Below are 26,862 nucleotides of genomic sequence, written 5' to 3'. Positions count from 1 at the left end.
TTCTGAGAATTCACTTAAAGCCACGAGGCTGCAGTACAGACTTCACTCAAGCAGAGCTGAGAAGCTGACTCATTTCTCTCCCTACAGTCCACTCATTTCCCACGCAGTGCTGAGTCCAGCCATTGCACTTTGTTTCCTGGAAGTTGTAAAGACTGAGGTTTGGGGGGGGCGCTTTGGCCGGAAAGAGAACTGGAAGAAGTGAAGGACGTCAACCAGGCAGAAGAGCAAGCTGGGCCAAGCTGATGCCCACTGACCTGGTGGCACTCTTGTGTTTAATCAGCTCAGGAAGGGGGCAAAATAAATTAAAGCAGTGTAATTTTGCCTCAAAAGGTACATTATCCTATCCCATCAGTATTTCCTGTGCAGAGGGCCTTCGTATGCTCTGAGTTACATAGCCTATCTCCTGATTTTGCACAGTCAAGGGTAGCACCTCACCCCAATAGGCATAATTTTTATATTCTTATATATGGGTTATTTGGGTCTTAATCAAATCTATACAATTATTTTATAATCTGGAAGTACCTTCTTAAAGCTTGCATGAACCCACTGCAGATAAACAATTTTCTAGGGAAGGGACCATAAGGAAGGCTGAGTGCTGAAGAATTGATACTTTTGAATTGTGGTGCTGGAGAAGACTCTTGAGAGTCCCTTGGAATGCAAGGAGATCAAACCAGTCAATCCTAAAGGAAATCAACTCTGCATGTTCACTGGAAGGACTGACGCTGATGCTGAAGCTCCAATACTTTGGTCGTCTGATGCAAAGAGCCAACTCGTTGGAAAAGATCCTGATATTGGGAAAGATCGGGAGCAGGAGGAGAAGGAGGCGACAGAGGATGCGATGGTTGGAATGCATCACTGTCTCGATAGACATGAATTTGAGCAAACTCCAGGAGATAGTGGAGGAGAGAGGAGTCTAGTGTGCTGCAGTCCATGAACAACAACAAAGGGAAGGGGTGTGTGTCTGTGTGTGAAAGTTTTAGGGATGGTGTCGAGAAGAATTCCATTTACCCTGAGTCAGACGAGCCAAATGCTGAATGCTAGTTTCCTATTGCTGCTGTAACAAATTACTACAAGTTTAGTGACTTAGAACAACAAAATTGATTACTCTATATTTTCTTTGGATTGAAAATCTAATGCTGGTTTTATAACTTAATATCAAGTTGTTATCAGGGTTATATTCCTTACCAATGGCTCTTGGGAGGGTCTGCTTCCAAGCTCCCTTGGGTTGTTGCCAGAATCAAGTTCCTTGTGGCTGTCAGACTGAGGTGTCTGTCTCCTTGCCAGCTGTCAGCTAGGAGCCAGCTTCCTCTCTCTTTCCCCTTTGCGTGTGGTCCACAGACATCAGGACAGCACCAGAGAGGGAGTTGAGTCCTCCTGCTGGGATCTCTCTGACTTCCCTTCTGCTGCATCTCTCTGACTCCAGCTGGAGCATGTTCTCTGCTTTTAAGGCTCATGTGATTAAACTGGGTCCATAGAGATCATCCAGGACAGGCTCCCTATTTTAAAGTCTACAACCTTCATTCCATCTGCAAAGGCCCTTTTTCCATGTAAGGTAATCCATTCAGATTCCAGGGATTAGGACACAGACATGGGGGCTGTGATTTGGTCCACCCCAGTCCACCCTCTGGTCCCCAAAGATCCACATTCACCCCATGTCCTTTCATCCCAATTACAGTATCAACTTAAGGTCCTAAATCTCTTCAGCTCAAAAGTTCAAAACCAGAATCATCTAATCAGGCGTAGATGAGTAACCCATGAAGTGCATGAGTGACCCATGAAGTGTAGCTGTAAGTGTTCCTCTCCACCTGTGAACCTATGATTATGAAGAAACAGCTTATTTGCCCCCAACATACAGTGGTGTAACAGGCACAGGGTAATAGTTATAGATGTTCCACTTCCAGAATTAGAGACGTGGAAAATAAAATGGAGTAATGGGCCAAAGCAGCTTGGAAACCCAGCCCAGCAAATCCCAGTTGCAAGGTTTCAAAGCCAGGGACTCATCCTCTGTCATCCTTGGTTCTGCTCTCTGGGTGAGATGTCAGAAGAAGGTAACACTGGAAATGCTTCTGGAAAGACATGAGTTCACCAGGCCGGTGCAGGGGAGCCCAAATGTCCTAAGAGTTTCCCTGCTTGCTCCTACTGATCCACACCAGGCAGGAGGAGAAGGTCTGGTGCTGCACTGCCTGGCACTCTGAGCAGCCCACGTGGGCTACCAGCAAGCAGCTCACTGTGGAGAGCGTGCCCACCCCTCCCCCACATCAGGGAGGGACCAGCTTGAACATCAGGTCTGTGCTGTCGTCTCTGTGGATTCTGCCTCTCCCCATGCCTGTCCTGGTAGGCTGGCATCAGGACAGTGTGTGGCTTCATATTTCAGTTTTGCCTCCAGACTACCTGTGTTCCTTGAAGTGATCTCAGCTCTGCTCTCTGAAGCCCTCTGGCAGCCCCGTGCCCCTCTCCACACTTGTGTAGAGTCTCAGGAACCCAGCCCAGATTCTGTAGAAACCCAGCATCTGGGCTCTGCTCATTATAAACTGGGAGAAGAGACAACGTTGCCTGGTGAGCCACAGTCTGGTGAGTTGTGGGGGTGCTGTAGGAAGGATGGTAAGGAGTTTTAACAGTGCTGGAACCCAGGGCTCAAGGGCTGGAGGTGGGCCAGGTATGAGAAGACCCTGAATGGAGGCCAGGTTATAAACGCCAAGGATCAGGTTGGGTGGAGGAAAGAAGAGCGATGAAAAGATTATAGAATCTACTTTAAGCAGAAATTTCCAAATTACGTTCACTCCGGTTCAGTTGCTCAGTCGTGTCTGACTCTTTGTGACCCCATGGACTGCAGCATGCCAGGCCTCCCTGTCCATCACCAACTCCTGGAGTCTACTCAAATTCATGCTCATTGAGTCAGTGATACCATCCAACCATCTCATTCATCCTCTGTCGTCCCCTTCTCCTCCTGCTTTCAATCTTTCCCAGCATCAGGGTATTTTCAAACGAGTCAGCTCTTCGCATCAGTTGGCCAAAGTATTGGAGTTTCAGCTCCATCAATCCTTCCAATGTATATTCAGGACTGATTTCCTTTAGGATGGACTGGTTGGATCTCCTTGCAGTCCAAGGGACTGTATCAACTGACAATTCGATCAAGGTTATAGTGATTATTTCTAAGAAATAGATTTTCCAGTATCATTGTGCTTTTTTTTTTTTTTTTTTTTTTTTTTTTTTTTACAAAATGTCTACAGGGTTTTGTTTCAGTGTTAACTTTTATGCATATAAATTTTGCTGCACCAGGTTCTGCCCAGACATGGAAATCGCCTCCCTCAAAATGAGTAGAAGATGGTTTAAGTGCATCAGGAGGGAGGAACTTTGTAGGCTGGACACTGGCTGTTTATCAGACTCTTATGCAGTCACTTATATAGGACCATAACTACAACCAGTGACCAACACACAAGGTTATTGGAATTTTTGTCTTTAAACAGTGAAACGCACAAGTACAGTAAATTTCGTGTTGGGGCAAAGGGTAATCAAAGGTAATCTTCTGAAATGTTTCACTCACTCAGGAATAAAAGTGGAAACCTAACCCGAAAGGTTTGTAGGATGCTCTTAGCCATTGAAAGACAGACATGTTCACACCTCAGTTCACTTAAAAATATTAACATATATGATGCCTCGTCCTACTGCACGCACTGTGGTACCTTCCTGCCCACCCCCCACCCTGCATCACTGGAGAGGGGATGGGGGAGATTTAGGTGTGTGTCCTAATCACTTCCTTGTCCTTTCTGGGACCCCATCAGTCTTTCTCATCTCTCAGTATATTACACATTTTCGTTTTGTAGCCTGTTAATAACTTTTAAAAATATTTGGCAGAGACTGGACTAAAATCAAACAGAAACTCAAAGAAAATTAGTATTGAAAAGGTATGATGTTGACGAAGTTGTTAATCCTTGATCTTTCCCGTTGGCTGGCCCTGCCCATTCATTGATGACCAGTGAAAACAGGGCTGATCAGAGTGATGTTTATTTGTGAATTAGGGGGCAGCCATCCCCACTGTAAAGCTACTGTAAGGAAAGACTGAGTGTTCATGGGTAAGGAAAAGGGATAGAGGATATTTGAGACAAACTGCACATGAGCTGTCTGTCTCTGCAGTCCTTTCAAGTCTAACTTTCTGTCATTCTGTCTTTGGAAACGTGACTTCATCAAAGTAGGAAAAGGCAGTCATTCGTTGCACTCAGCACTTTTCTGACCAAAGAGGTCTGACTGGGCTCTAACAGCATCAGAACTTGATGTGGTGAAAATCACTTCTGGGTCTAAAAATGCTCTCCTGCAAAGGCCGTCCTTTTAATAATAATACCAGCTTGCCTGTCACCACTTCTTTTACAGAAAGATGTCCTCCACCCTCCCAGGGATGCTGCCAGGAAAGGATCAGCCATCCCAAGGTGGAATCTCTAACACTTACATAAAAATGCTGCCCACATTTGCTCAGTTACATTGTCTGGGGCACTGAGGAGTTTTGTTTATGTTTCAAGATCAGCAAATGCCAAAAATTCTAATTTTCATTGAATAACCTTTCCCGGTGGTGTTATGTTAAAATGCTGATAGATCCTCTTTAAACATGTCTGCAGGACTTTTTAGATATTAAAGAAAGCATGAATGTTCAGTAGCATTTTGGAATTAAATATATTTTATTTTTATTTTAATTCCTAAAAAATGTAGTCCATGTTGTATGTCGAGCCCGAAGCCCTTTGCTTTCCTCTCCTTCACAGACCTGGGTTTTGTTCCAAGGTCTCCACTTTTACCACCCATGGGGCCTCGGACACCCCATCTGAGCCTGCCTTTCTCATCTATAAAACCGAATGAAATGTAACAGGGAAGGATGTTGGGGAAATGAAATGAGAATAGTGTGTCAATTATAGCATGGGTTCAGAGATTTGTTCTGTTCAGCTCCTCCTGTGGGCTCTAAGGCCACAGACTCTTGGGATCTGCCACATGACGGGCTCCAACAAAGTACAGTACCCTCCCCAACCAAACTCCTGCCCACCCCTAGAACCAGAGGTAACGCTGTTACTGAGTCTAAGCTCTCCCTGTTCACCATAGGAAAGGCCAGTGAATCTGAGAAATGAGGTGTTGAGGCAAGGAATACAGCTTCATCTGGAAAACCAGCTGACTGAGAAAATGGCAGACTAAGGTCTCAAAATAGCCATCTTGCCAGAGTCTGGATGCCAGATTCTTTTATAAATCAGAGATGAGGGGAGGCGAGGAAACAAAGTCAAAAAAGGCCATTAATCTTGCAAATACCTCCTACAGTGGCAAGCCTCGGGCAGGGGGAATGTGTTAATTACTTTCTTCCAGCCACCTACACGTGGACAGGATTCTGAACAAAGGCATTTTAGCTTAACAGTCAGGCAAAGCGCCCCACTCTGAGAGGCAGGCCATTATGTATGATTATAATAACAAAAAATGACCAAAAAAAAAAAAAAAAAACAAACCAGGGTTAAAGTCAAAGAAACAGATCTAGCACGGATGAGTCAAAATTGACTCTTCCCTGTTACAGCTCTAGTTTAGTGTAGATCTTCAACGTCAGCATCGCCAAGTATGCAAATTATCCAACTCCACCTATGATGCCAATGTGAGGCCCAACTGTCAACGTGAACACACCCTCCAGGCAACTCTGATGCTACATAGCTTGAGCATTATTGCCTTGCCTAGATCATTATCTCTTTTCGTCACCCTTTCCCACAGTTCCTAAACTTTTCAGCCTCTTTGTACCTTCCGTTTTCTCACCTCCTTCAGCCTCCCCCCAGTAGGCTGTGCTGTCTGTAAATCAGTTGCTGCAAAAGTTTTCTGTGCTTGCATCACTTCCATGGCGTCCCACACTTTGTGACCCTATGGACTTCCAGGCTTGCCCGTCCATAGGACTCTCCAGGCAAGAATACTGGAGTGAGTTGCCACGCCCTCCTTCAGGGGATCTTCCGGACCCAGGGATTGGACCCTCTTAACGGCTTCTGCTTTGGCAGGAAGGTTCTTTACCACTAGCACCACCTGGGAAGCCCTGCAAAAGTTTTCTGCTAGAACCAAATCCTGGCCATGGTTGGGAGAGGAAGAAGGTCTTCTCAGGTGGTGGGGTAATTAAAGCACTTGGGAAATTCACCTTTGTCTGGATCATCTGATGTCTTTTGTGGGTCTGGAGGTTCACTCGCCTCACAGCTGTGCATTCCATTAAAGGGGCCCCTTCTATTGCCTTTAGCTCAGCTTGTACCATTGTAGGAAGGAGCTTGGGCCACTCCTGCATAAAATGTGCCATGGGTATTTTGATGACTAAATTCTCAGAGAAATCTCTGTGTCCTTAGAGTAAACTTGTAGAATTTTCCTCTGGCAGGGCCAAGGTAGATATATTTTTTGAGACAGGTGAAATTAGACCTCTAAGATCTGTCAGTAAGTTGGAAACTTTGTCTTTGAAAAGTATTTCAAACTTTTCAAAGAAGAACAGCCCTTTTAATCAAAGAGCTTCTGATTCCCTCGTCAATTGTAAAAGAAGCAGACCTTGAAGACTTTTTACAAAGTCTCCTTTCTTAGTGGTCACAGGACTCTCACAGATCGCATGTTCAGAATTCTGTATTCTCTGTTTTGATGCAGATATCTGTGGCTCATCCCGTTCTAGAATCCATTTGTGTAGGCCGTTCCCCCCTCATTAAAACTACATTCTTGGTAAACCTTCTAAAAGGCTAGCAAAGTGTTTTCATTAAAACTTTGAGAGGAAGGGGCTTCCCTGGTGATCCAGTGGTTAAGACTCTGGCCTGCCAATGCAGGGCACACGGGTTGGATTTCTGGTCATGGTACTAAGATCCCGCATGCTATATGTCGCGGACTAAAGAAAAACAAATGAGAAGAGGTGGGCATGGAAGAACGTTCTTTTGGTGGCCACTGTGAAGGGTGCTGATCCATCCTTTTGCTTTGCAGGAATGTTAGTTCAGCCGGAGAGGAGGCCCGCAGGAGAATGCGGGAATGTGACGGGCTCACGGACGCGCTGCTTTATGTGATTCAGTCTGCGCTGGGGAGCAGCGAGATCGATAGCAAGGTTTGTCGTATTTGCATAGATGAAGCATCTTAGACAACAAAGATTCCCCAGGGGGTCAAACAATGGCTAACAAGGATGGATAGTTAATGCAACACTTAATACTTTCACTCTGAAATCTGTATTGACTTCTAATCCTAGCCTAGAACTAGACACTTAATTCTTGATTAGTAGCAAGTAAAAATTTAGATTAAATTACTCCAGCTACAGGTGTTCCAGATGAGTGTATAAACTTTCACATAGCAAGTCACCCATGAGCTTCTAGCTTCATTTTCTAAAATCCACTGGCAAAAGAAAAAGAAATATTCAAGCTTCCTGAGATTTAAATAATCCTATATTTTTACAAGATAGCTTTGAACAGCTCAATACTGCCCAATGCCATTTTAAGAATGCCCAGTGAAGTCTAAATAAATGCTGTCAAAATGCTGCATGAACGAGCCTGTCAAAACATTGATCATCAGTGTCTATTCAGTGTTTTAGTTCGCAAACCAAAATAGAATTGGGTGGATTTTTGCCAGTGTTTGGGCTCTTTTGTTTTGTCTTCTTTTGTCTTTTGACTTAGTTTGGGTTCACTTTACATAAAAAATTTGTAGTTTCCTAATATCCTGATATAAGCACAGACTTTACCGATACTTTAAAGTAATGATGTGATGAATGTGACGCCTTAGTAGGACCTTTCCCAGAGCCACTCTCTGAGTAGTTCAGTCTCCTTTGCTGTGGACTGTCCTGTGGACTGTAGGATGTTGGGCAACATTCCAGGTCTCCACCCACTAGATGCCAGTACCTTCCCTCCCTACCCCAGTTGTGACGAATAAAAATGTCTCTCGACATTGCCAGATTGCACCGTGGGGAGCCAAAGCCTAATCCCCCAGTTTGGTTTTTTTTTCATATATATAAGCCTGTGCATTGGTTTATTGATACTATTACTTAAGATGTTACATAATCAAAGTATAGTAAACCCTAGGCAATACACATATTCATGAAGTAAAATGGTTAATATTGCACAGGACACAATTTATTAATTGTACATAGCGCTCTGTCAAATGATTTCCGGTCAACATGTTTGTCAGATGTCCAGAGCTTAAGCAGCAAGCCATGAGAAACCATCTACCCACACAATACATGTCTGCCTTCTGGCTCCAGGCCCTTGAATCATTGAGGTTTCTGTAAATAAATTGTCTGGCATCTGGCTCTTACTTCAAGACCATCTCACCTAAAACTGGCATGCTTTCCTCTTAAGACATTTTGATAAACCCATGGTTTTTAATGCCAGCTCGTCACTGGAATTGCCTTTGGAGCATTTGATAAATGCGTGTGCCTAGACCCCTTCACAGCCCCCCTGAATCCAGATGTCTAGCTCTTACCTCTGATTTCTGTTCCTCTGGGAGTTCATCAGGTGATTCCATGTGCATCATGTATTGAGAAACCCACCTTAGTAGATACAGCTTTAAAATAGACTCTAATCGGAGACCCAACACACTGTAATTTAGTTGTTTTAGTTGTAAGGTCAGATAAAGAACAAGTAAGAGTGATTTTATCCATTTAGTTACTCTTTGGCATGGGGTGATTTAGCATGGCACTTCTCAACCTTGCCTGCACAGTGGAGTGACTGACAAATTTAGAAAATTACTGATGGGGGAGCCCTACTCCCATGGACCCGAAGTCCATGGTACTTCTGGGATTCAAACCCTTTGAGTACTAGCTGAATCCAATTATGAACTGTTTGTCATCTTACCACTGCCTGTTAGTGACCTTTGCAACCATTCATTTACTGTGTGCATGACATCAATATCCAAAGTGAAATATGATAGAAAAGATTTAATCAACCTCTCTTGTAAATGCCCTTAACAGCCATTGGAGACCTTTTAATATCACTGACAGGAGAATTAAGTCTCTAAAGAAGGGAACAGTCAAGATGTCTTGAGTATTTATAGAGACCTGTTAACACAACAGACACAGGATTGTTTAAAAGAGCTACTCAAGGTAATTCATAATTCATGGGAGCTGCGATGCCAAGGATCTTAACATTCAGAGCGGTAAATACTAAGGCATGAGGGCTTTAAGCCTTATGGATACCAAGCAATCTTTAATTCTGTCTGGACCTTCTAGTTGACAATAAAATATGAGTCTTGCCCTGGTCCCATAACACCATTGTGATGGATAAGGCAACCTTCAGGAGTGTGGTCCAAAATCAGAGTGCTGTGAGGCACACACCTCTTTTCTCTGATGTGTCAGATGACCAGACTCCTCAAACTCTTGAGAGACCTTGAAGATTCTCTCTGTTAGTGACCACATTTCCCCACAAAGTGGAAACTGAAAAATTAAAGACCATTTAGGCCTGGTGCCAGAAGACTCAGATATGCCTTGAAATAAAGCCATTTGCAGCAACATGGATAGATCCCAAGGTGATCAGACTCAGTGAAAAAAATCAGAGGAAGACAAATATATGATATTGCTCATATGTAGAATCAAAACAAAAATGGTACAAATGAACTTATTTACAAAAACAGAAACAGGTTCACAGAAAACAAACTTATGGTTGGAAGTGAAAAATGTATGGTTACCAATGGGGAAAGGTTGGTGTGGGGGATAAATTGGGAGTTTGGGATTGACATGTACACACCACTATATTTAAAGTAAATAATCAACAAGGACCTACTGCATAGCACCAGGAACTCTGCTCAACATTCTGCAATGATCTAAACAGGAAAAGATTTGGAAGAAGAGTAGATGCCTGTCTATGTAGAGCTGAGTCACTTTGCTGTACATCTGAAATGAAGACAATGTTGTTCACCAACTATGTTCCAATATAAACTAAAAATTAAGAGAAAAAAAAAAGGAGACTCAGCTATTCTTAATTGAGTATCCAGAGCACCCAGTGTAGCCCCAGGAGTGTACTGGAAAATGTACCATCTCCTTCTCCCTATGACCAGAGGACAGGACCCAAGTGACCTCATCTTCGAGACAAGGAGGACCCTTAGAGCTATTGAGAGGATCAAATGTGATAAATTAGTCGACAGTGCTTTGCTGGCCAGAAGATGCTGTTGAGTTTTAACGTATTATTATTGCCCCATCGTTTTTCCACTCAGCCCTCTGCTTGGCCACTTCTAAGCTTTCACAGTGACAAGCTAGAGGAGGGCAAAATGTGTGCACGCTGTCTTTGAGGCCGCTGGAGTTAATGAGTCAAAGACGCTGGATGCCACACTCACGCTCAGCTCGGCTCCTGTAATTGGGATGGTTTGTTGGATGCCTAACATATGGTGGCGCGTTCTACAAACGGCTTCCAAATTAGCCCTTTCTAATAGAAAATGAGGATTCAAAATGACCCTGGTGACCAAGAGGAGCTGCCAAAAGCTCTGTTGACAGCAATGGATGTTGAAACCCAGACCACCAGCTGCCACACGCCTTCTGCTGGTATCCCCAAGAAGGGCGGTGGCTGTTCTCTTTTTCTCCCTGCCCTTACAGGGAAAAGCACTTGACTTGGTCACCCTCCCAAACCAGGCTTAAGGAGAGAGATGAGTTCAACCCCTGGGACCACCCCCGTTCTGTCCCTCTCTGCCACCTCCTGTCTCCCTTCCCACCTCCTGAAAGTGAAAAGTGAAAGGGAAGGTCATGTCCGACTCTTCTGAGACCCCATGGACTGTACAGTCCATGGAATTCTCCAGGCCAGAATACTGGAGCGAGTAGCCTTTCCCTTCTCCAGGGGGATCTTCCTGACCCAAGGATCGAACCCAGGTCTCCCGCATTGCAGACAGATTCTTTCCCAGCTGAGCCACCAGGGAAGCCCAAGAATACTGGAGTGGGTAGCCTGTCCCTTCTCCAGGGGATCTTCTGGACCCAGGAATCGAACCAGGGTCTCCTGTGTTGCAGGGGGATTCTTTACCAACTGAGCTATGAGAGAAGCCCCATCCCCCTCCTACCTCCCCCCCTCTTTCTCCCTCTCTTCTCTCTCTGCATCCAGCTTCTCCCCAAGAGGTCGCTCAGCCTCAGGTAGATTATAAAACACTTCTCGAAACTGCAGAATATATCCGCAGTAATCATTTGTTAAACAGAGGCATGGATGTGCCCCCAGGGAAGGGGAACAAGAGGGTGAGAAAGAAGTTTATTCTCCCAGGTCTTTGATGTAAGAGAAATCATTCTGAGCTGATTTGAAAATCGTTCTGACTTATGCCACAACATTTTCCTTTCGGGGAGAGACTGCTCTCTCTCCAGTGTCATCCTGTGTTTACCTGCTTTCATGCCGGTTCCTTTTTTTGATGCTGAGAGGATGCTTGAAATAGAAAAATCAAGTTGACTGAAAGCCTGTGGGATTAGCAGCCAATGAAACCTTGAAAAGCTGACCCGAAAGGTCTGGAACCGCAAAGGCTCCAAAAATACACCCTGAAAACTGGTTTTCCTGCTTGATTTTTTTCATGCCTCCAGTAGTCAGGTCAGAGTTACATGCTGCCTTTCAGCAGATTCCCGTCCTAAGTGGGAGCAGTGCAGGATCTGAACGCCAGCAGCCCCTGCCCCACTTCTAGTCTCAGCCCAGGACTAGAGAAAGTGGTACGGTCTCTAGTCTGTAGGGGTGAGTGGGTGTGTTGCCAACGGCCTCAGACCTTGTTTCCTTCATTTGTAAAGTGGAACGATGTTCCCTTCCTTGAATGGTGGCTGTCACGTAGCTGGTGCCTGAAAAGTGACAGGGAAGTTGGCGTGCTTTTAAAAAGAAAACTTCTCTCTTCTTTTTCAGATTTTGTACACCTGGAACTAACATGACATTGTAAATCAACTATACTTCAAAAAAAATGCTTAAACTTAAAAAAAAAATAATAAAACTTAGCTGGGCTTCCCTGGTAAATCAGCTGGTAAAGAATCCTCCTGCAATGCAGGAGACCCGGGTTCGATCCCTGGGTTGGGAAGGTCCCCTGGAGAAGGGAAAGCCTATCCACTCCAGTATTCTGGCCTGGATAATCCCATGGGCTGTACAGTCCACGGGGTCGCAAAGAGTCGGACACGACTGAGCGACTTTCAGTTTCACTTTCCACCATTATTTTGTCCTTTTTAAAAACTGGGGGGACTTCCCTGCTGGTCTAGTGGTTAAGACTGCCTTGCAGTGCAGAGGACTTGGGTTTGTTCCCTGGTTGGGGAACTAAGATTCCCCCATGCCAAGGGGTATGTAAGCCCTTGAGCTGAAAATGCTGAGCCCCATACTTCACAGCCTCACACACCACAATAAGGATCCTGTGTGCCACAACCAGGACCCCACACAGCCAAATAAATAAATGAATATTTAAGAAGGAAAAAAGATTTTTCAATTAAAAAATTCAGTAAAAAAATTTCTTTCTGAAAATTGGAAATTTTTTTCCCCTCCTCCCTCGGTTCCTCAAATCCAGAACAAAGGTCAAAAGGTTGATGCCCCAGACTAAATGTTTGATTCCTCCAAGATTTATATGTTGAGACTTCATCTCCAACTTGGCCGTGGGGACTTCGGGAGGAATCGAAGCACTAAGAGATTGAGCCCTTCGGTCAGCATCACATGGCTCGTTCAATGGTGGAGTCAAGACTCCATCACGGACCCGTTCGCTGTAGGTCCCAAGCTCTGCACATTCCACAGAGGGGCCGTCTCCACCTTTGTTGGTGATGTAAATCCTTGTACGGCACTTGCTGTGTGCCAGGAGCTCTTCTTGGTACGTACGTCCTGGTTCAGTTTCCTGCTGCTGCTATCGCAGATGGCCACAAACACGGTGGCTTAAAAACACAGACCTGGGCTTCGCTGACGGCTCAGCGGTAAAGACTCCACCCGCCAACGCAGGAGGCACGGTCCGATCCCGGGTGCAGAAAGACCCCCGTGCCGGGGAACAGCTAGGCCTGTGTGTAACTATCGAGCGTGTGCTCGGGAGCCCAGGAGCCACGACTACTGCCGCCCGTGCCGAGAGCCCGTGCTCCACAACCAGAGAGGCCCCACACGGAAGAGCCCATACCCTGCAACCGGAGAGTAGCCCCCACTTGTTGCAACTAGAGAAAAGCCCATGCATCCACGAAGACCCAGCGCAGCCAAAAATAAATTTAAGAAACACAAACTTATCATCTTACTATTTTAGAAGGCCAGAATGGGTCTCTTTTTTTAATTTATTGGGTCTCATTATTGAATTTATGGGTCTCTTTGTTGAATTTAATATTGCTTCTGTTTTATGATTTTTGGGTGGTTTTTTTTTGTTTGTTTGTTTGTTTGTTTTTGTTTTTTTTTGGCTGAGAAGCCTGTGGGATCTTTGCTCCCTCACCAGGGATCAAACCCACAGCCTCAGCATTGGAAGGTGAAGTCTCAAGCAGGGATCAGACTGGAGCACCAGGGAAGTCCCCAGAATGGGTCTTGTTGGGGTAAAATCAAGGTGTTGACAGGGCTGCATTCCTTCTGGCAACTGTAGGGAAGCATCTGTTTCTTTGTCTTTAACAGCTTCTAGAGGCTCCCACATTCCTTGGCTCGTGGCTCCTTCCTCTGTCTCTAAAGCCAACAATGCCAGATCCCGTCCTTCTCACACAGTTTCACTCTCTCTGCCTCCCTCTCTTGCTCACAGGACCCTCATGATTCTATGGGCCCACCTGGACAGTCCAGGATAATCTGGCATCCCAAGGTCCACTGATGAGTACCCTCAATGCCCTTCATCCCATAACCTAATATATTCACATGTTCCAGATGTGGACATCTTTGGAGCAGAGAGCTTTATTCTGTCTATCACATATATATTCTCTAATTCCACTAATCCACACAGCAGCCTATTGGCCGCTATTTTGACCATCTTACACAGGAGGTTATGGCTGGATTGTCCAAGTCACATGTCCAATAGTCAGAGATCTAGGGTTCTACAGACGTCCAACTCTTCCCACGTCCCTAATCTCTGCTTAGCCCTTGTGCTAGGAAATAGGAGCACCAGCAATCTTGAAGAAAATCAGTAGGTTGGAAACATATATGTCCCCAGGTGACCACAGAACCTGGCTTGCCTGGAATAAGCCTGGTTTGCACCTCTTGCCCTGTATTCCTCCCAGAAAGTACCCTTGTTATTCAGTCACTGAGTCGTGTCCAACTCTTTATGACCCCGTGGACTGCAGCACGCCGGGCTCCCCTGCCCCTCACTAAGAAAGTGCCCTGGTGGATAGTAAATGTTAGTATAGTGTCACCCAATAGTGACAGTGATAGTAAATGTCACCCTCCCAGAGCTAGCGCAAATCCAATTATCCTTGCTCTCGATGGTTCTGAGCCTTGGTCCCCAGATGGCTGTTGTCTGTAAGTGGACGCCACCTGGGAGCGCGCCTGGATATGGGTTCTTTCTTGCTCACAAGTGAATTTCAGTCAACAACGATAGCTGTTTATCAGGAACTCTTGTTGCTAAGTGGTTTCTTTGCGGGGAGGAAAGATCTTCAGACTTCTCCAAGCTTCTCTAAATTCTTTCCGTTGTGGCTGTCAAGGGAGACTTTAGGAGCCGCGGTTAAATGCACCCAAAGAAAAAAATGTCTGTGTGAAGATGGATGGCTTTTGCGGGTGGAGGAGTACTGGTTAGTTTTTATTCATCCCTCGTTTTTTGTTTTGTTTTGTTTTTATTCTCCAGACCGTTGAAAACTGTGTGTGCATTTTAAGGAATCTTTCATACCGGCTGGCAGCAGAAACGTCTCAGGGACAGCACATGGGCACCGATGAGCTGGACGGGCTGCTCTGTGGTGAGGCCAATGGCAAAGATGCGGAGAGTTCCGGGTGCTGGGGAAAGAAGAAGAAGAAAAAGAAATCCCAAGATCAGGTGATATTGGTGACTCGCAGCTGCATGCAATTATCCCCTCCCCTACTTACAGCATGTTTTGTCTGTGTCTGCAGGTACAGAGCTCTGTGATTCTAGCACACAGTCAGATCACTCATGCATCTGCACAGTTTTCCCTTGGGGATTTCTTAGTTGAGACAGTGGAGCATTAAATGATTCCCCTCATGTTCTCCAACCAAGCCAAGATAGGAAATTTCAAACAGAGGAAGAGGCCCTTGAGTCGCGGGCAGGCTCTGAGTTGACAGCTCACAGAATCGAGTCAGATGCAGGCGCAGATTCTTGTGTGGATTCCCACATCTATTGAGGTCTTCAGGCGGGCGCCTTGCAGGTGGAACAGTTGCACAGAATAGGTGTGATCTGAGAGGGGAAGCTGAGGAGAGAGGCACAAGAACCCAACGTATTTTATAGCTCTTTGGGGAACTTTTGGATATCCAGTCTTGCCCTTTTTGATGGAAAATGGAGTGATTCACAGCCCTTCCAACAGAACGACATTAGAAGTTGGGCCTTGGGGGACGATTCTGATAGACTCAGAAAGCCATCCAGCTGGCGAGACATCTCCAAAACGAAGCGGCCTTCACCTCGGGCGGCTGTTAGTCAGTTGGTTGCCCTGCAGTAAAGGCCCAGGGGCTATGACTCTCAGCCTTGGCAGCATCAGAAAGGCCTCCACCCCTCTTCCGGGAGCTCCCCTGGGAGGCAGAACCCCTCACCCACACGGCCCCCAAATGAGGGAGTAATGTGGAAAAGCACCCAAACCGTGGTTGCTGGAAATCCCTGCTACTGAGGTTTGCTGTCTCCTCTGACACCGTGGTCATGTTCCCAACCTCGCCCTGGACACTTTGGTCATATCTCCAGCTCCTCATGGCCCTGTGGACCCAAGATCTGAGTGTTCTTGGGAGTGGATGACTGAGAAAGTAGAATGGCATCCCCAGCATGCCCTCTTGCCAGGTTTTTAATCAAAATAAATATGCAAAAGTATCTGTTTAGATCACAGCATGCTATTTTCTAAACTATTTTTGAAATCGTTTTACTTTGAGTGAGTGCTAAAGGAACTATTTTATTGAGTCAGGATTAATGGAAATGCATCCTGAAATATAATTCCTACATGTAACCCAAATGTGTCAGCATTAGCATTTCTGTAGGCTCCGGTTCTCGAGCTGCTTGTGGTCCCTGAGGGCTGCTCCAGGCCCTTCTACAGCTTCTGTGACTGTGTGTTCCCATTTAAACTTACCTATAATTTAGGAGACGCAGGCTCATTGCCTCTTTGACTGTGACCTTCCAGTCTGAGAAGCAAACCCCCAGCACTGCCTTCTCTCCTGTCCTGGGTCAGTGCTCTCTGTCTTGAATCTCTCCCTGATTCACAGGAACTTTTGCCTTTTGGGAGGATCTTTTAAAAAAAAATTTAATTTTTATTTATCTGCCTCATATCAGGTCTTAGTTGCAGCTCGCAGTCTCTAGAGCACGGGCTCAAGTTGCAGTGTACAAGCTTCGTTGCCTCACGCATGTGGGATCTTAGTTCCCCAACAAAGAATCAAGCCCACGTCCCCTGCGTTGCAAGGCAGATTCTCAATCACTGCATCACCAGGGGAGTCCCTGAGCTGGGGTTCTTAATTCAGCCACTTAGAACTCTCCCACCGGGGGAATGAACCAGTCGGCCAGCACTTACCATGTACCAGGTATTATACGAAGGGGTGTCAGGCACTTCAGTTATCCCACCTGGTTCTTCCGGACACCAGACCATGATGAGTACTGAACATGTTCAGTATCAAATAAGTTAAAGATGGCCAAAGAAAGGTATATGGGTTCTTCTGGTTTCCTTTGAGGCACTGTACGTCCTGGGGCCCAGTCCCTACATTGCTGTACTCTGGGAAGCAAGCTCAGGAAAACTGGAAGGAAGAAAAGCCTGTATGTGAGAATATAGTGGTCTCCGATCTACCCTGTGGTCATGGTCACCTGAGTCTCACGTGCACCCTGATGACTCAGAACCTCTGGGATGGACGGGCCCAGGCAGCTTGGGAAATCTAATTTGTGAAAGTCCAATAATATGGCCTCCCAGATGGCACAGTGGTAAAGAATCGTCCTGCCAATGAAGGAGATGCAAGAGACGTGAGCTCAATCCCTGGGTCAGAAACATCTCCTGGAGAAGGAAATGGCAACCCACTCCAGTCTTCTTGCCTGGGAAATCCCATGGACAGAGGAGCCTGGCGGGCTACAGTCCATGGGGTCACAAAACAGCTGGACATGACTGAGCACACACAGACGGTAATATGATGTTAGCCTTGGCCAAGAAGAAAGAGAGAGAAAAAAGGAGAAAGAGAGGGAGAGAGAGAAAGAAAGAGAGAGACGTGGGGGGAAGAGGGGGTGGAGAGAGAGGGAAAGAGAAGGGGAGAGAAAAAGAAAGAAGAAAGAAAATATGGGAGTGAGGGAGAGAAAGAGAGAGAAGAAGGAAGGAAGGAGAAAGGAAAGGAAGAAAAACTTCAAGGTTGAATTCACTCGGACTTCCAGGTTTTCCCTCTAGTCTGTGGCTTGGGTTTTGAAGCACATTCCTCTGATGGCTTCCACGCCTGCACTGGTGTCTCACTTAGTAAGATTCTGCCCTGACACCGAACCCTTTCCCCAACTCTGCCAAGGTGTGCGGGAGGAGTTGACAGAGGCCAGAGAAGCCAGGGGTCAGAAGACAGCATTCATGGACATCATCCGAAGATAGAGCCCTTCTTCCACAGTGTTAGCTGCTGCCATGGAACGTTATGGTGTGTGATTTTCCACCTTAGAATGTTGGACTTCACATTGTAATTTATGATATCAGAAATTCTTTCCTAAGTTGAGTAGGTTAAAATGATTAATAGAATCGTAACGATTTTTTCCAGAAGTCTAAATGAAAATCTATACAGTTTGATTGTTCTTCTTACAATATTCCTTTAAGCGGGGGACAAAGAATTTATTTAAGAAAGTTTTGCTGAAACCATCATAAGTTAAAATACAAAGGAACTTTGTTGTTTATAAAGAGGCTTCAAAGTTACTTCAACCAAATGATAGTTTTTCAAAAGGTTTTCCTTCAAACTGTGCTCCTACATAATACAAAACTATTTTGAAGTGCCAGAAAATACATTATCAAGTTTAATGAGGATGTAAACAGATAGAATTCTAGCTTTATAGCTATAAAAATGATCGGATATAATGCATCATTTGGAATCTCTACTGCTCATAAAATCAGGTTTTAATGAATAGAAAGTGATTAGAGAAAGTGTGTAATACAAAGTGAAGAAAGAAAAAAGCAGGTGTGTATATAGACATAGATATATATAGATAAAACCTGGCCAATTTAGTAAAACTATGGCATAGGCAAATATAAAATACATGCATGTACAAAAAAGTATGTGTTTCTAGAAAAAAATGCAGTAACATCAAAGGCAAAAGATAGTGATGGACTCTTCTCGTGCTTACGTATTTGTAAATTTTCTATGATGGGCATTACATTTGTAATCTTTCAAATATTATTGAAAAAATAAAATCCAAAAAGGCACTAACTGACCAAGTCAGTGTTTGTTTGTGCAAATTCATATGTTCTCTTAAATTTAAGATGCCTCAGACAGGCATAAAGTGAAAGTGTTGGTCACTCAGTCCTGTCCGATTCTTTGCAAGCCCATGGACTGTAGCCCGCCAGGCTCCCCTGTTCATGAAATTCTCCAGGCAAGAACACCGGAGTGGTTACCATTTCCTTCTCCTGGGGATCTTCTGGACCCAGAGATCAAACCAGCATCCCCTGCCTTTGTAGGCGGGTTCTTTACCACCAAACCACCAAGGAAGCCTTTGACGCGTCGTATTTCTGTCCAAAAGGACATTGCAAATTCATTAATTTCTGACTTTGTGCTCAGTGCCTATTGCTAAATTATAAGAAAGTGTTACTTTCTCTGGAAACTCTCTGTAAGTAGAACTTCCCCCAAAGCGGTGTGTCTGTCCTGTGCCAAGAGACACATCTCACCCAGCAGGGTCCTCCCTGCCTCCGGCAGGGTCTCCTGCCAGCAGCCTGTCACAGCGGGGCAGAGTGGCAGGCCTCTGAAGGCTGAGGTCCAGGGAAATGTGTGTGCGTATTCACTTCAGTTGTGTCCAACTCTGTGCGACCCTATGGGCTATAGCCCGCCAGGCTCCTCTGCCCATGGAATTCTCCAGGCAAGAACACTGCAGTGGGTTGCCATTCCCTTCTCCAGGAGACCTTCCCAACTCAGGGATGGAACCCAGGTCTCCTGCACTGCAAGTGGATTCTTGACCGTCTAAGCCACCAGCAGTCACAACTGATTTTTCTACTTTTCCACCTTTTGCAAAAATAAGCATTTTTGTTTGTTTATTTTTCCATTTGGGATATGGCCAAGGTTCCTGCGACGGTGTCCAGGGATCAGTGCTCAGACATGGATTAGAGGTAACAGGACAGCCCTGGCAGCTGACCAGAGCAGACCTGAGCCTTCAAGACCTGCTCTGTGTGAACTTGAGTGAGTCCCGAGAATTCTGCAGAGAAAAACAGAACTAAAACAAGCAAGAGCCCCTAGAACTCAGCATCTCTCTTCTGCTAAAATCACCTGTGAATGTTTTAGTTCACATGGATATATATGTATCCACATGGGTGGGGATATAAATCTATGAGATTCAGAGAGGATTCTGACCCAGCATTTTTATATGGTAGACATTCTCTCTCTCCTGATAATCTCTGTTTAGTGAGCTGAGGTCAATTTAAGAGTATACAGTAAGTCCCGTACATACAAATTCTGTTCTGAGAGCACGTTCATTAAGTCCAGTTTGTTCCTAAGTCTAACAAAGTTAGCTTAGATCTCCAACTAACACAATTGGCCGAATAATACTGTGCTAAAACAGGTTTATAATACTTTTCACACAAATAACACATAAAAAGCAAACACAAAAATAAGTCATTTTTAATCCTATAATACAGTACTTTGGAAAGTACAGTAGTCACAGTACAACAGCTGGTATTTATGGCCTGGCATCGAGTGAACGGGCAAGAAGAGTTACTGACTAGGGCATGGGAAGGAGGTGGGAGATGGTAAAAGTGAAGGAGCAATAGGAGATGGGGGGCAAGCTGCAGTTTCACTCAGGCCTGACGAGGCTGGACTTGGAAGCGCATATTCACATCTTTGAAAGTTCTTGTAAGTTCCACCAACTGAAAGTTTGGTAGATAGGGGACTTCCTGTATTATTAGTGTTTTTGTACCTCTTTTCTAGGTTGTTGATGCCAAATGCATAGGTTTAGGTTAGTGGTAAGTTTAACTTAAGATATTGGCTTGATAGCCACAAAAGCGCTAGTAATGGGCTTCTGTATAAAGCCTCTAAGGCCCCTTACTTCTTCCACGATAATAGACATGTCTCAGCAGAAACCAGGGAGCTTCCCTGGTGGCTCAGACTGTACAAGCATCTACTTGCAATGTGGGAGACCCAGGTTCAATCCCTGGGTTGGGAAGATCCCCTGGAGAAGGAAATGGCAACCTACTCCAGTACTCTTGCCTGGAAAATTCTATGGATGGAGGAACCTTGTAGGCTATAGTCCATGGGGTCGCAAAGAGTCGGACACGACTGAGCAACTTCACTTTCACTTTCAGCAGAAACCTGGGCTTCCCATGTGGCTTAGTGGTAAAGAATCTGCCTATCAAGCAGGAGATGCAGGTTCAATCCCTGGGTCAGGAAGATCCCCTGGAGAAGGAAATGGCAACCCACTCCAGTCTTCTTGCCTGGAGAATCCCATGGACAGAGGAGCCTGGTGGGCTACAGTTCATGGGGTAGCATAGTTGGGCATGACTGAGTAATTTAGCAGGCACGCGGCAGAAACCCAAGGCCTTTCTCCCGCACACTTTCCTGACCCATCCCAACACCCCACCGGCCAGCCTCCCAGCTTCCACCCATGCTGCTCCTCCAGAGTCCTCTTTCCTCCTTCCCCTTTTGGAGAATCATCCTTTAAAACCAGGTAAAAGGCCACCTCCATGCTCTCAAAACTTCTACCAAAGATAAGTGCATCACTCTCTAATCTACATCTGCGTGGTTCTGTTTATTTCCTCCAAGGCTTTTCACATCATGAGTCATTTACAGTAGTGGATCTCCTCGAGAGAGAATCTCCTAAGGGGAAGGACTGTGCGGGTCTGCTTTCCGTCTTTGACTTCTGGCCCAAGGCCCAGCACCAGCTGTGCTGAGTGGCAGTCGATCTGTGGTCCAGAAAGGCCTCTAGCTCTTGCTGTGGGGCTGTTCCCGGTGGGTGTTCCTAGCTGTGGCTGGTCCCTGCCTCCTCAGTATTCTTCTCAGGATGCTGTGCCTTCCAGGGCTGCTGTGAGAAAGGGGTGCTCCGTAGCCCTTTTCATTTATTGATTTTTGTGTTCCGCGGTGGGCACCAGTCCATAGCCTTTAAGTTTCCATTTGTGATTCAAGCTATTCCTCAGCTTCTCATGGCAGTGCTGTGTTTTATTTTAAAACCTTTCATGTTGTATCGGAGTATAGCCAATTAACAGTGTTGTGACAGTTTCAGGTGGGCAGGGAAGGGACTCGGTCATGCATATACATGTAGCCGTTCTCCCCCCAAATTCCCTCTTCTCCAGGGTCGTGCATGGTCGGTCGCTTCAGTCAGTTCCAACTCTTTGTGACCCTATGGACTGTGGCCCACCAGGCTCCTCTGTCCGTGGGGTTTCTCCAGGCAAGAGTACTAGAGTGGGTTGCCAGACTCTGCTCCAGGGAATCTTCCCAACCCAGGGGTCGAACCTGGGTCTCTTATGTCTCTTGCATTGGCAGATGGGGTCTTAACCGCTGGTGCCACCTGGTAAGCCCACCCAGGAGCAGTGACGCATTTTATTACATTCCGACTCTGCACTTACCACCAAACCTCAAGAACGTTCTAGATCAGGATAATCATCTGAGCCCTTAGGATTCATGTCAACAAGTGTATATGTCTGTATCTCAGAGTCCCCCGGAGAAGCAGTACTTCAGTCACGCCAGATGGCAAAATGCTTAGTTCCGAAGGTGTCAGCATGTGACACATAAATGGGATTAGGTGCCCTGGAATCCCCTCCCCTGAAAGGCTTCCTGGGCATTTCAGGACATTGCATTGGGGGTCACCTCAAGAGCATCACCCACTGAGCCACGTGGATGTTCTTGACTCAGAAGTGAGGCTCTGAGACTACATAGTGATCAATGTCCTAAAGCACAAAAATAAATTTTATTGCTGGTTTAAATCAGTATATTGGAAACTTGAATTTTAAACTTTCTTAAATTTTAAGTAGGGCTTCCCTGGTGGCTCAGATGATAAAGAATCTTCCTGCAGTGCAGGAGACCTGGGTTCTATGCCTGGGTCAGGAGGATCCCCTGGAGGAGGAATTGTTGACCCACTCCAGTCTTCTTGCCTGGAGAATCCCATGGACAGAGGAGCCTGGTGGACTACAGTCCATGGGGTCCAAAGAATTGGACACGACAGAGAAGGATGCATATACACTGCAGACAGTGTTGCCCCCGATTCCCTGCATCCGGATAACAGGCACACCACTGAAGGGAAGAAGAAATGTGGGCATGGTGCCCACCCAGCCTCACCCTGCCTCGCTCTGCGTGCCGCTGTAAACTTGTTATCACTTGGCTCTGCAAGACCTCTCTCCTTGCCAGTAAATAGTCATCTGCACCCGAAGCTGGAAAGTGTTCGTTGCTCAGTCATGTCCAACTCTGCGATCCCATGGTTTGTAGCCTGCTGGGCTCCTCTGTCCATGGAAGTCTCCAGGCAAGAATACTGGAATCCGTTACCGTTTCCTACTCCAGGGGATCTCCCCAACCCAAGGACCAAACCCGTGTCTCTTGTATCTCCAGCATTGCAGGCAGATTGTTTATTGCCTGAGTCCTAGAATGTGGAAGGGCTACCAAGAGTTCCACTGTAGGGGTCCACCCTGTTGTATGAGCCAGTCTCTGATGATCAGGAAATTAGATTGCTTCCGAAGTTTAACTGATGTAAACTGCAGTAAACGTCCGTGTAGTTTTAAGTCTTGCCTGCATCTTAATCACTTCTCAAGGTTAAAATCTTGAAAATGAAACATTGAGACCAAAGAATGCTTTTAAGGCGTTGGCTACATAAGCCAAAAGTTGTCTTCATCACTCCGGATGCCAGCGACAGTGTGAGCTCCTTGTGATTTGCTTTGTTATCACATGATGGATCTGCCCTTTGTGACATTCTTGATGCTTTTAAGTCCTCGTTTCCTAATACCCCAGGCTGTTTTTCTTTCTTCCAGGTGGTTTTCATTCCCTTATCAGTAACCGTACTTTGCGGCTTAATGCCATTTCCTTTCCAACCATCTGCTGATTTCAGCTGCCGCGTATCCTCATGGTCGGTGGCAGTGTGGTCTCATGCTGCTGTCACCTCACCATATGCCAGGAGCTTGGTGACTCAAGACATGATATTCCGTGTCCTCGAAGCACTCAATCGCGTGCGCCTGCCAGGATCACGGCTGCACATTTTTGTGCGGTGACTGACCTTTGCCACTGAGTGAGTGAGATGCTTCTCCTTCTTACACGCCTCCCGTATGAAACAGATCCCATCACCCAGAAATGCTGCTCTTCCACTCTCAGTGACGTTACAGACTCAACTCTCTATTTTTGGCGTCTCGTTTGGTTTGTGTTTACATTTTATCATTCAGTGCTCCACGCCATCAGTCAGTACTCTGTCTGGAAGACTAGATCTGGGTGTCTGAGCTCGACACTGCCCACATCAGGAGCCGGGCTGGTTCCCTGTTGGGAGGCCTGCCAGGTGACTCCGTGGCAGAGACTCCGCCTGCCAGCGCAGGAGTTGCAAGAGACGTGGCTTGGATCCCTGTGTCGGGAAGCTCCCCTGGAGAAGGGAATGGCAGCCCACTCCAGTGCTCTTGCCTGGAGAATCCCATAGACAGAGGAGCCTGCAGGGCTATTGTCCATGGGGTAGCAGAGTCAGACACGACTGAGCGACTAAGCATGCAGGCAGTCCCTGTTATGGGACCGTCCTGGGCACTGTGGGATGTTTGTCAGCATCCCTGGCGTCTACCCAGTGGACAGCAGTCAGTAGCGCCCCTCTTCCTGGTTGTGACAGCCAGAAGTGTCTCCAGACATTGCCATTTGTCCTCTCGAGGCTACCTGAAGGAAGGTGGCAAGTCAGGGACAGAGCCCCTTGAAAAGGCAGGTAATGGGGTGAGTTATTCCTAAATGTGAATGAGAAGTTAGGAGCAGAGAGAATTCAACGTGAGCTTTACTGGTGTTCTGGCTGGTTCTATCAGGATGACTAGGGGAAACGACAGGCCAGTCCAGTGATGAGGACCAGCCTTGACAAACACTCCTCTGTAGGCATAGCGGTCACCTGATCCCATCTCTGGAGCCCACAGCATCACCAGCCTCCCTCCAGCCACCTCCTAAGGGGTGAGCATCCACACGGGCATGGAGGTGAGTCAGCAAGGCTGTTCCTGACTCTCTTGTTCTGAAGCCTTGTTTGGGAAACACCCTAGCCGACCTTGCCTTTAAGAGAGTTTTCTAATCTCTCAAGTGTAAAACACCCCACATTTTTTACAAGGAGCGCCTGGAGACAGCTGTGCCACCTGAATACAAGTCACTAGCCATCACCTCTGTCCACTCTTTCCACGGTCCAGCTGCCCTGTAATCGTCATCTTCAGAACATCTCCCAGGAGTCAGACACCCGAGCTACCCGAGAAGAAATTTCTTCCCAAGAAGAAATTCTTAGGAATTTCTTCAAAATGCTAAGAGTTCGCCTGCTGCAATGAAAGATCTGGCATGCTGCAACTAAAAAAAAGATTCTGCATCCCACAATTGAAAAGACCCCACATGCCACAGTAAAGATGAAAGATCAAGTGTGTAGTCGCTAAGACCCAGTGTGGCCAAATACATACTGAACAAACAAAAAACTCCAACCAACTCTCAAAAGCCAAAAGAAAGATGATTTTCATGTTGACTCCTGGGAATTTTGAAGAAATTACACAATACGCTACACTTCATGATAGAAGGAATAAAAGGCAATAAGATCATGCTATGAAAATGGTTTTCTTTAGGGATGGGAGAATTTCTGACCTTTTTATTTCTTCTTCTTTCTATCATTGGCAGAGCTTCTTGAATCTGTGACTTAATGTCTTTTTAAGCTTTGTAAGACTCTCAGACACCATATCTTCAAATATTGCTTCTGCCTAGTTCTTTCTATAGTCTCCTTTTGAACTCTAATTCCCTATTTATTAGACTCCCTTATTCCATTTCTTATACATACTACCCTCCACTCTGTACTTTTCTTTTTCCTTTTTTTTTAAATTGTGGCTCTTTATATTCAGTCTGGATATTTCCTTCTGATTTATATTTTAGTTTACTATTTTTCTCTCGAAATATATCTAATCTTCTTTCATACTCAGACAAGGGGTTTTGTAACTCCAATGATTGTGTTTTCAACTATGTTCGTACTCTAACAAAGTTCTCAATCTTTTCTTTATTGAATGTAATAATCTTAGTTGTTTTAAAGTCTGGTTCAAATAGCTCCCTTATCCAGATTCTTATGAAATGTTTTCTATTTCTATGGTCGGCTTTATTACTTTTCATTCACACAGTCTTTCTTCCTAATGTTCCTGGTTATTTTTTTATTAAATCTGAGACATTTTATATGAAAAACTATCAAAGTAGTTTGAGGCCTAGGATGATATGATCTCTTCCAGAGAGTGTTCGTGCTTGGTTCTGGAAAGTATTTATGCTTAATTCTGGCAGGAGGCTTGAGTCAATGGCAATCTCAGTTTAACTTAATTTTATTATAGGGATTTAAGGAATTCAAGGTCATCACTATTCCTAGAGGATCTGCCTACATGATCCTAAACTACAACATAGAAGATTTGCCAAGCTACTTGCTTTTTTGTTTTTTGTTTTTGTTTTTTTAAATGAGGCTAGATTCCTTTTATCCCCTTAGGTTGTTAATTATGTTTTTTTCCCTGTCTTTTAGTCCCTGCTCTGGTCAGGAATGGCCCTTGAGGGTCAGTAGCTGCCCACCTCAATAGCTTTCCTCCTTCTGAAAGATCGTCACTGTCTTGTTAGCTCTCTGATTCCTGCAAGCAGATATTTTAAAATACTTGACTCAGTTTGTTATCAGTGGGAAAGGTGGTCTGAGTTACCTAGCCTACACTTGTCAAAAGCAGACGTCTCAGTCATTTCTGTTGTTGTCCTTTTACTGAACCTTTAGTTGCAGCACGTGGGATCTGCTTTCCTGACCAGGGGGCAGACCGGGGTCCCTGCATTGGGAGCTCAGAGTCTTATCCCCTGAACCGGAAGGGAAGTCCCTGCTTGGAGTTTTTTAAATAACCAGTATTCCCTGCTTCTCCTCCCTTTCCCCCTCCCCTCCCCCTCACCCCCATTAGCTGAATGGGATAATAAAACACTGTTAGGATAAAATCAGTTAGTAACCGCCATTCAAACCGAGTCAAGCACAAGAGGTCAACGGGGAGTAGACCTTGTCTAAGCCAGAGGCGCTCAGTCGTGTCCGACTCTGCTACCTCACGGACTGTACAGTCCATGGGATTCTCCAGGCCAGAATACTGGAGTGGGTAGCCTTTCCCTTCTCCAGGGGATCTTCCCAACCCAGGGATCGAACCCAGGTCTCCTGCATTACAGGCAGATTCTTTACCAGCTGAGCCACAAGGGAAGCCCAAGGATACTGGAGTGGGTAGCCTATCCCTTCTCCAGGGGATCTTCCCGACACGGGAATCGAACCGGGCTCTCCTGCACTGCAGCCAGTTTCTTTACCAACTGAGCTATCTGCGTCTAGGGTGTTGCTTTTTAAAGTAGTCAGTCCCGACTGCAGCCTGATTTACCCAAACCCTGCACGAAGGAGCATTCCCTGACAGTTTACCACTTCAGAATTATCTTCTCTTCCTACATCTCTGATGTGTGACTTCAGCTGGGAGGCAAGAGTGGGATTTTCAAATCGGAGTATTTTCCTGTCGCTGCAAATCCACTCTTTCTCTCTCTTGCAGTATCTCTGGCCTATTTA

General features: G+C 45.7%; 1 protein-coding gene across 2 annotated transcripts in view; it reads left to right on the top strand.

Annotated features, from left to right (window-relative positions):
* CTNND2 (catenin delta 2) overlaps positions 1 to 26,862 on the top strand; it is a 1,077,052-nt gene that overhangs the window by 913,909 nt on the left and 136,281 nt on the right. For both annotated transcript variants that reach the window (XM_065905365.1, XM_065905368.1), the window contains 2 exons: positions 6,946 to 7,063; positions 14,644 to 14,829. In XM_065905365.1, the coding sequence (XP_065761437.1) occupies positions 6,946 to 7,063; positions 14,644 to 14,829 (304 nt within the window). The remainder of the gene's footprint in view (positions 1 to 6,945; positions 7,064 to 14,643; positions 14,830 to 26,862) is intronic.

The sequence above is a fragment of the Muntiacus reevesi genome, chromosome 14 (genome assembly GCF_963930625.1).
Source record: "Muntiacus reevesi chromosome 14, mMunRee1.1, whole genome shotgun sequence".
In the NCBI taxonomy this organism is placed as follows: Eukaryota; Metazoa; Chordata; class Mammalia; order Artiodactyla; family Cervidae; genus Muntiacus; species Muntiacus reevesi.
This window is presented reverse-complemented; position numbering and strand designations above follow the sequence as displayed.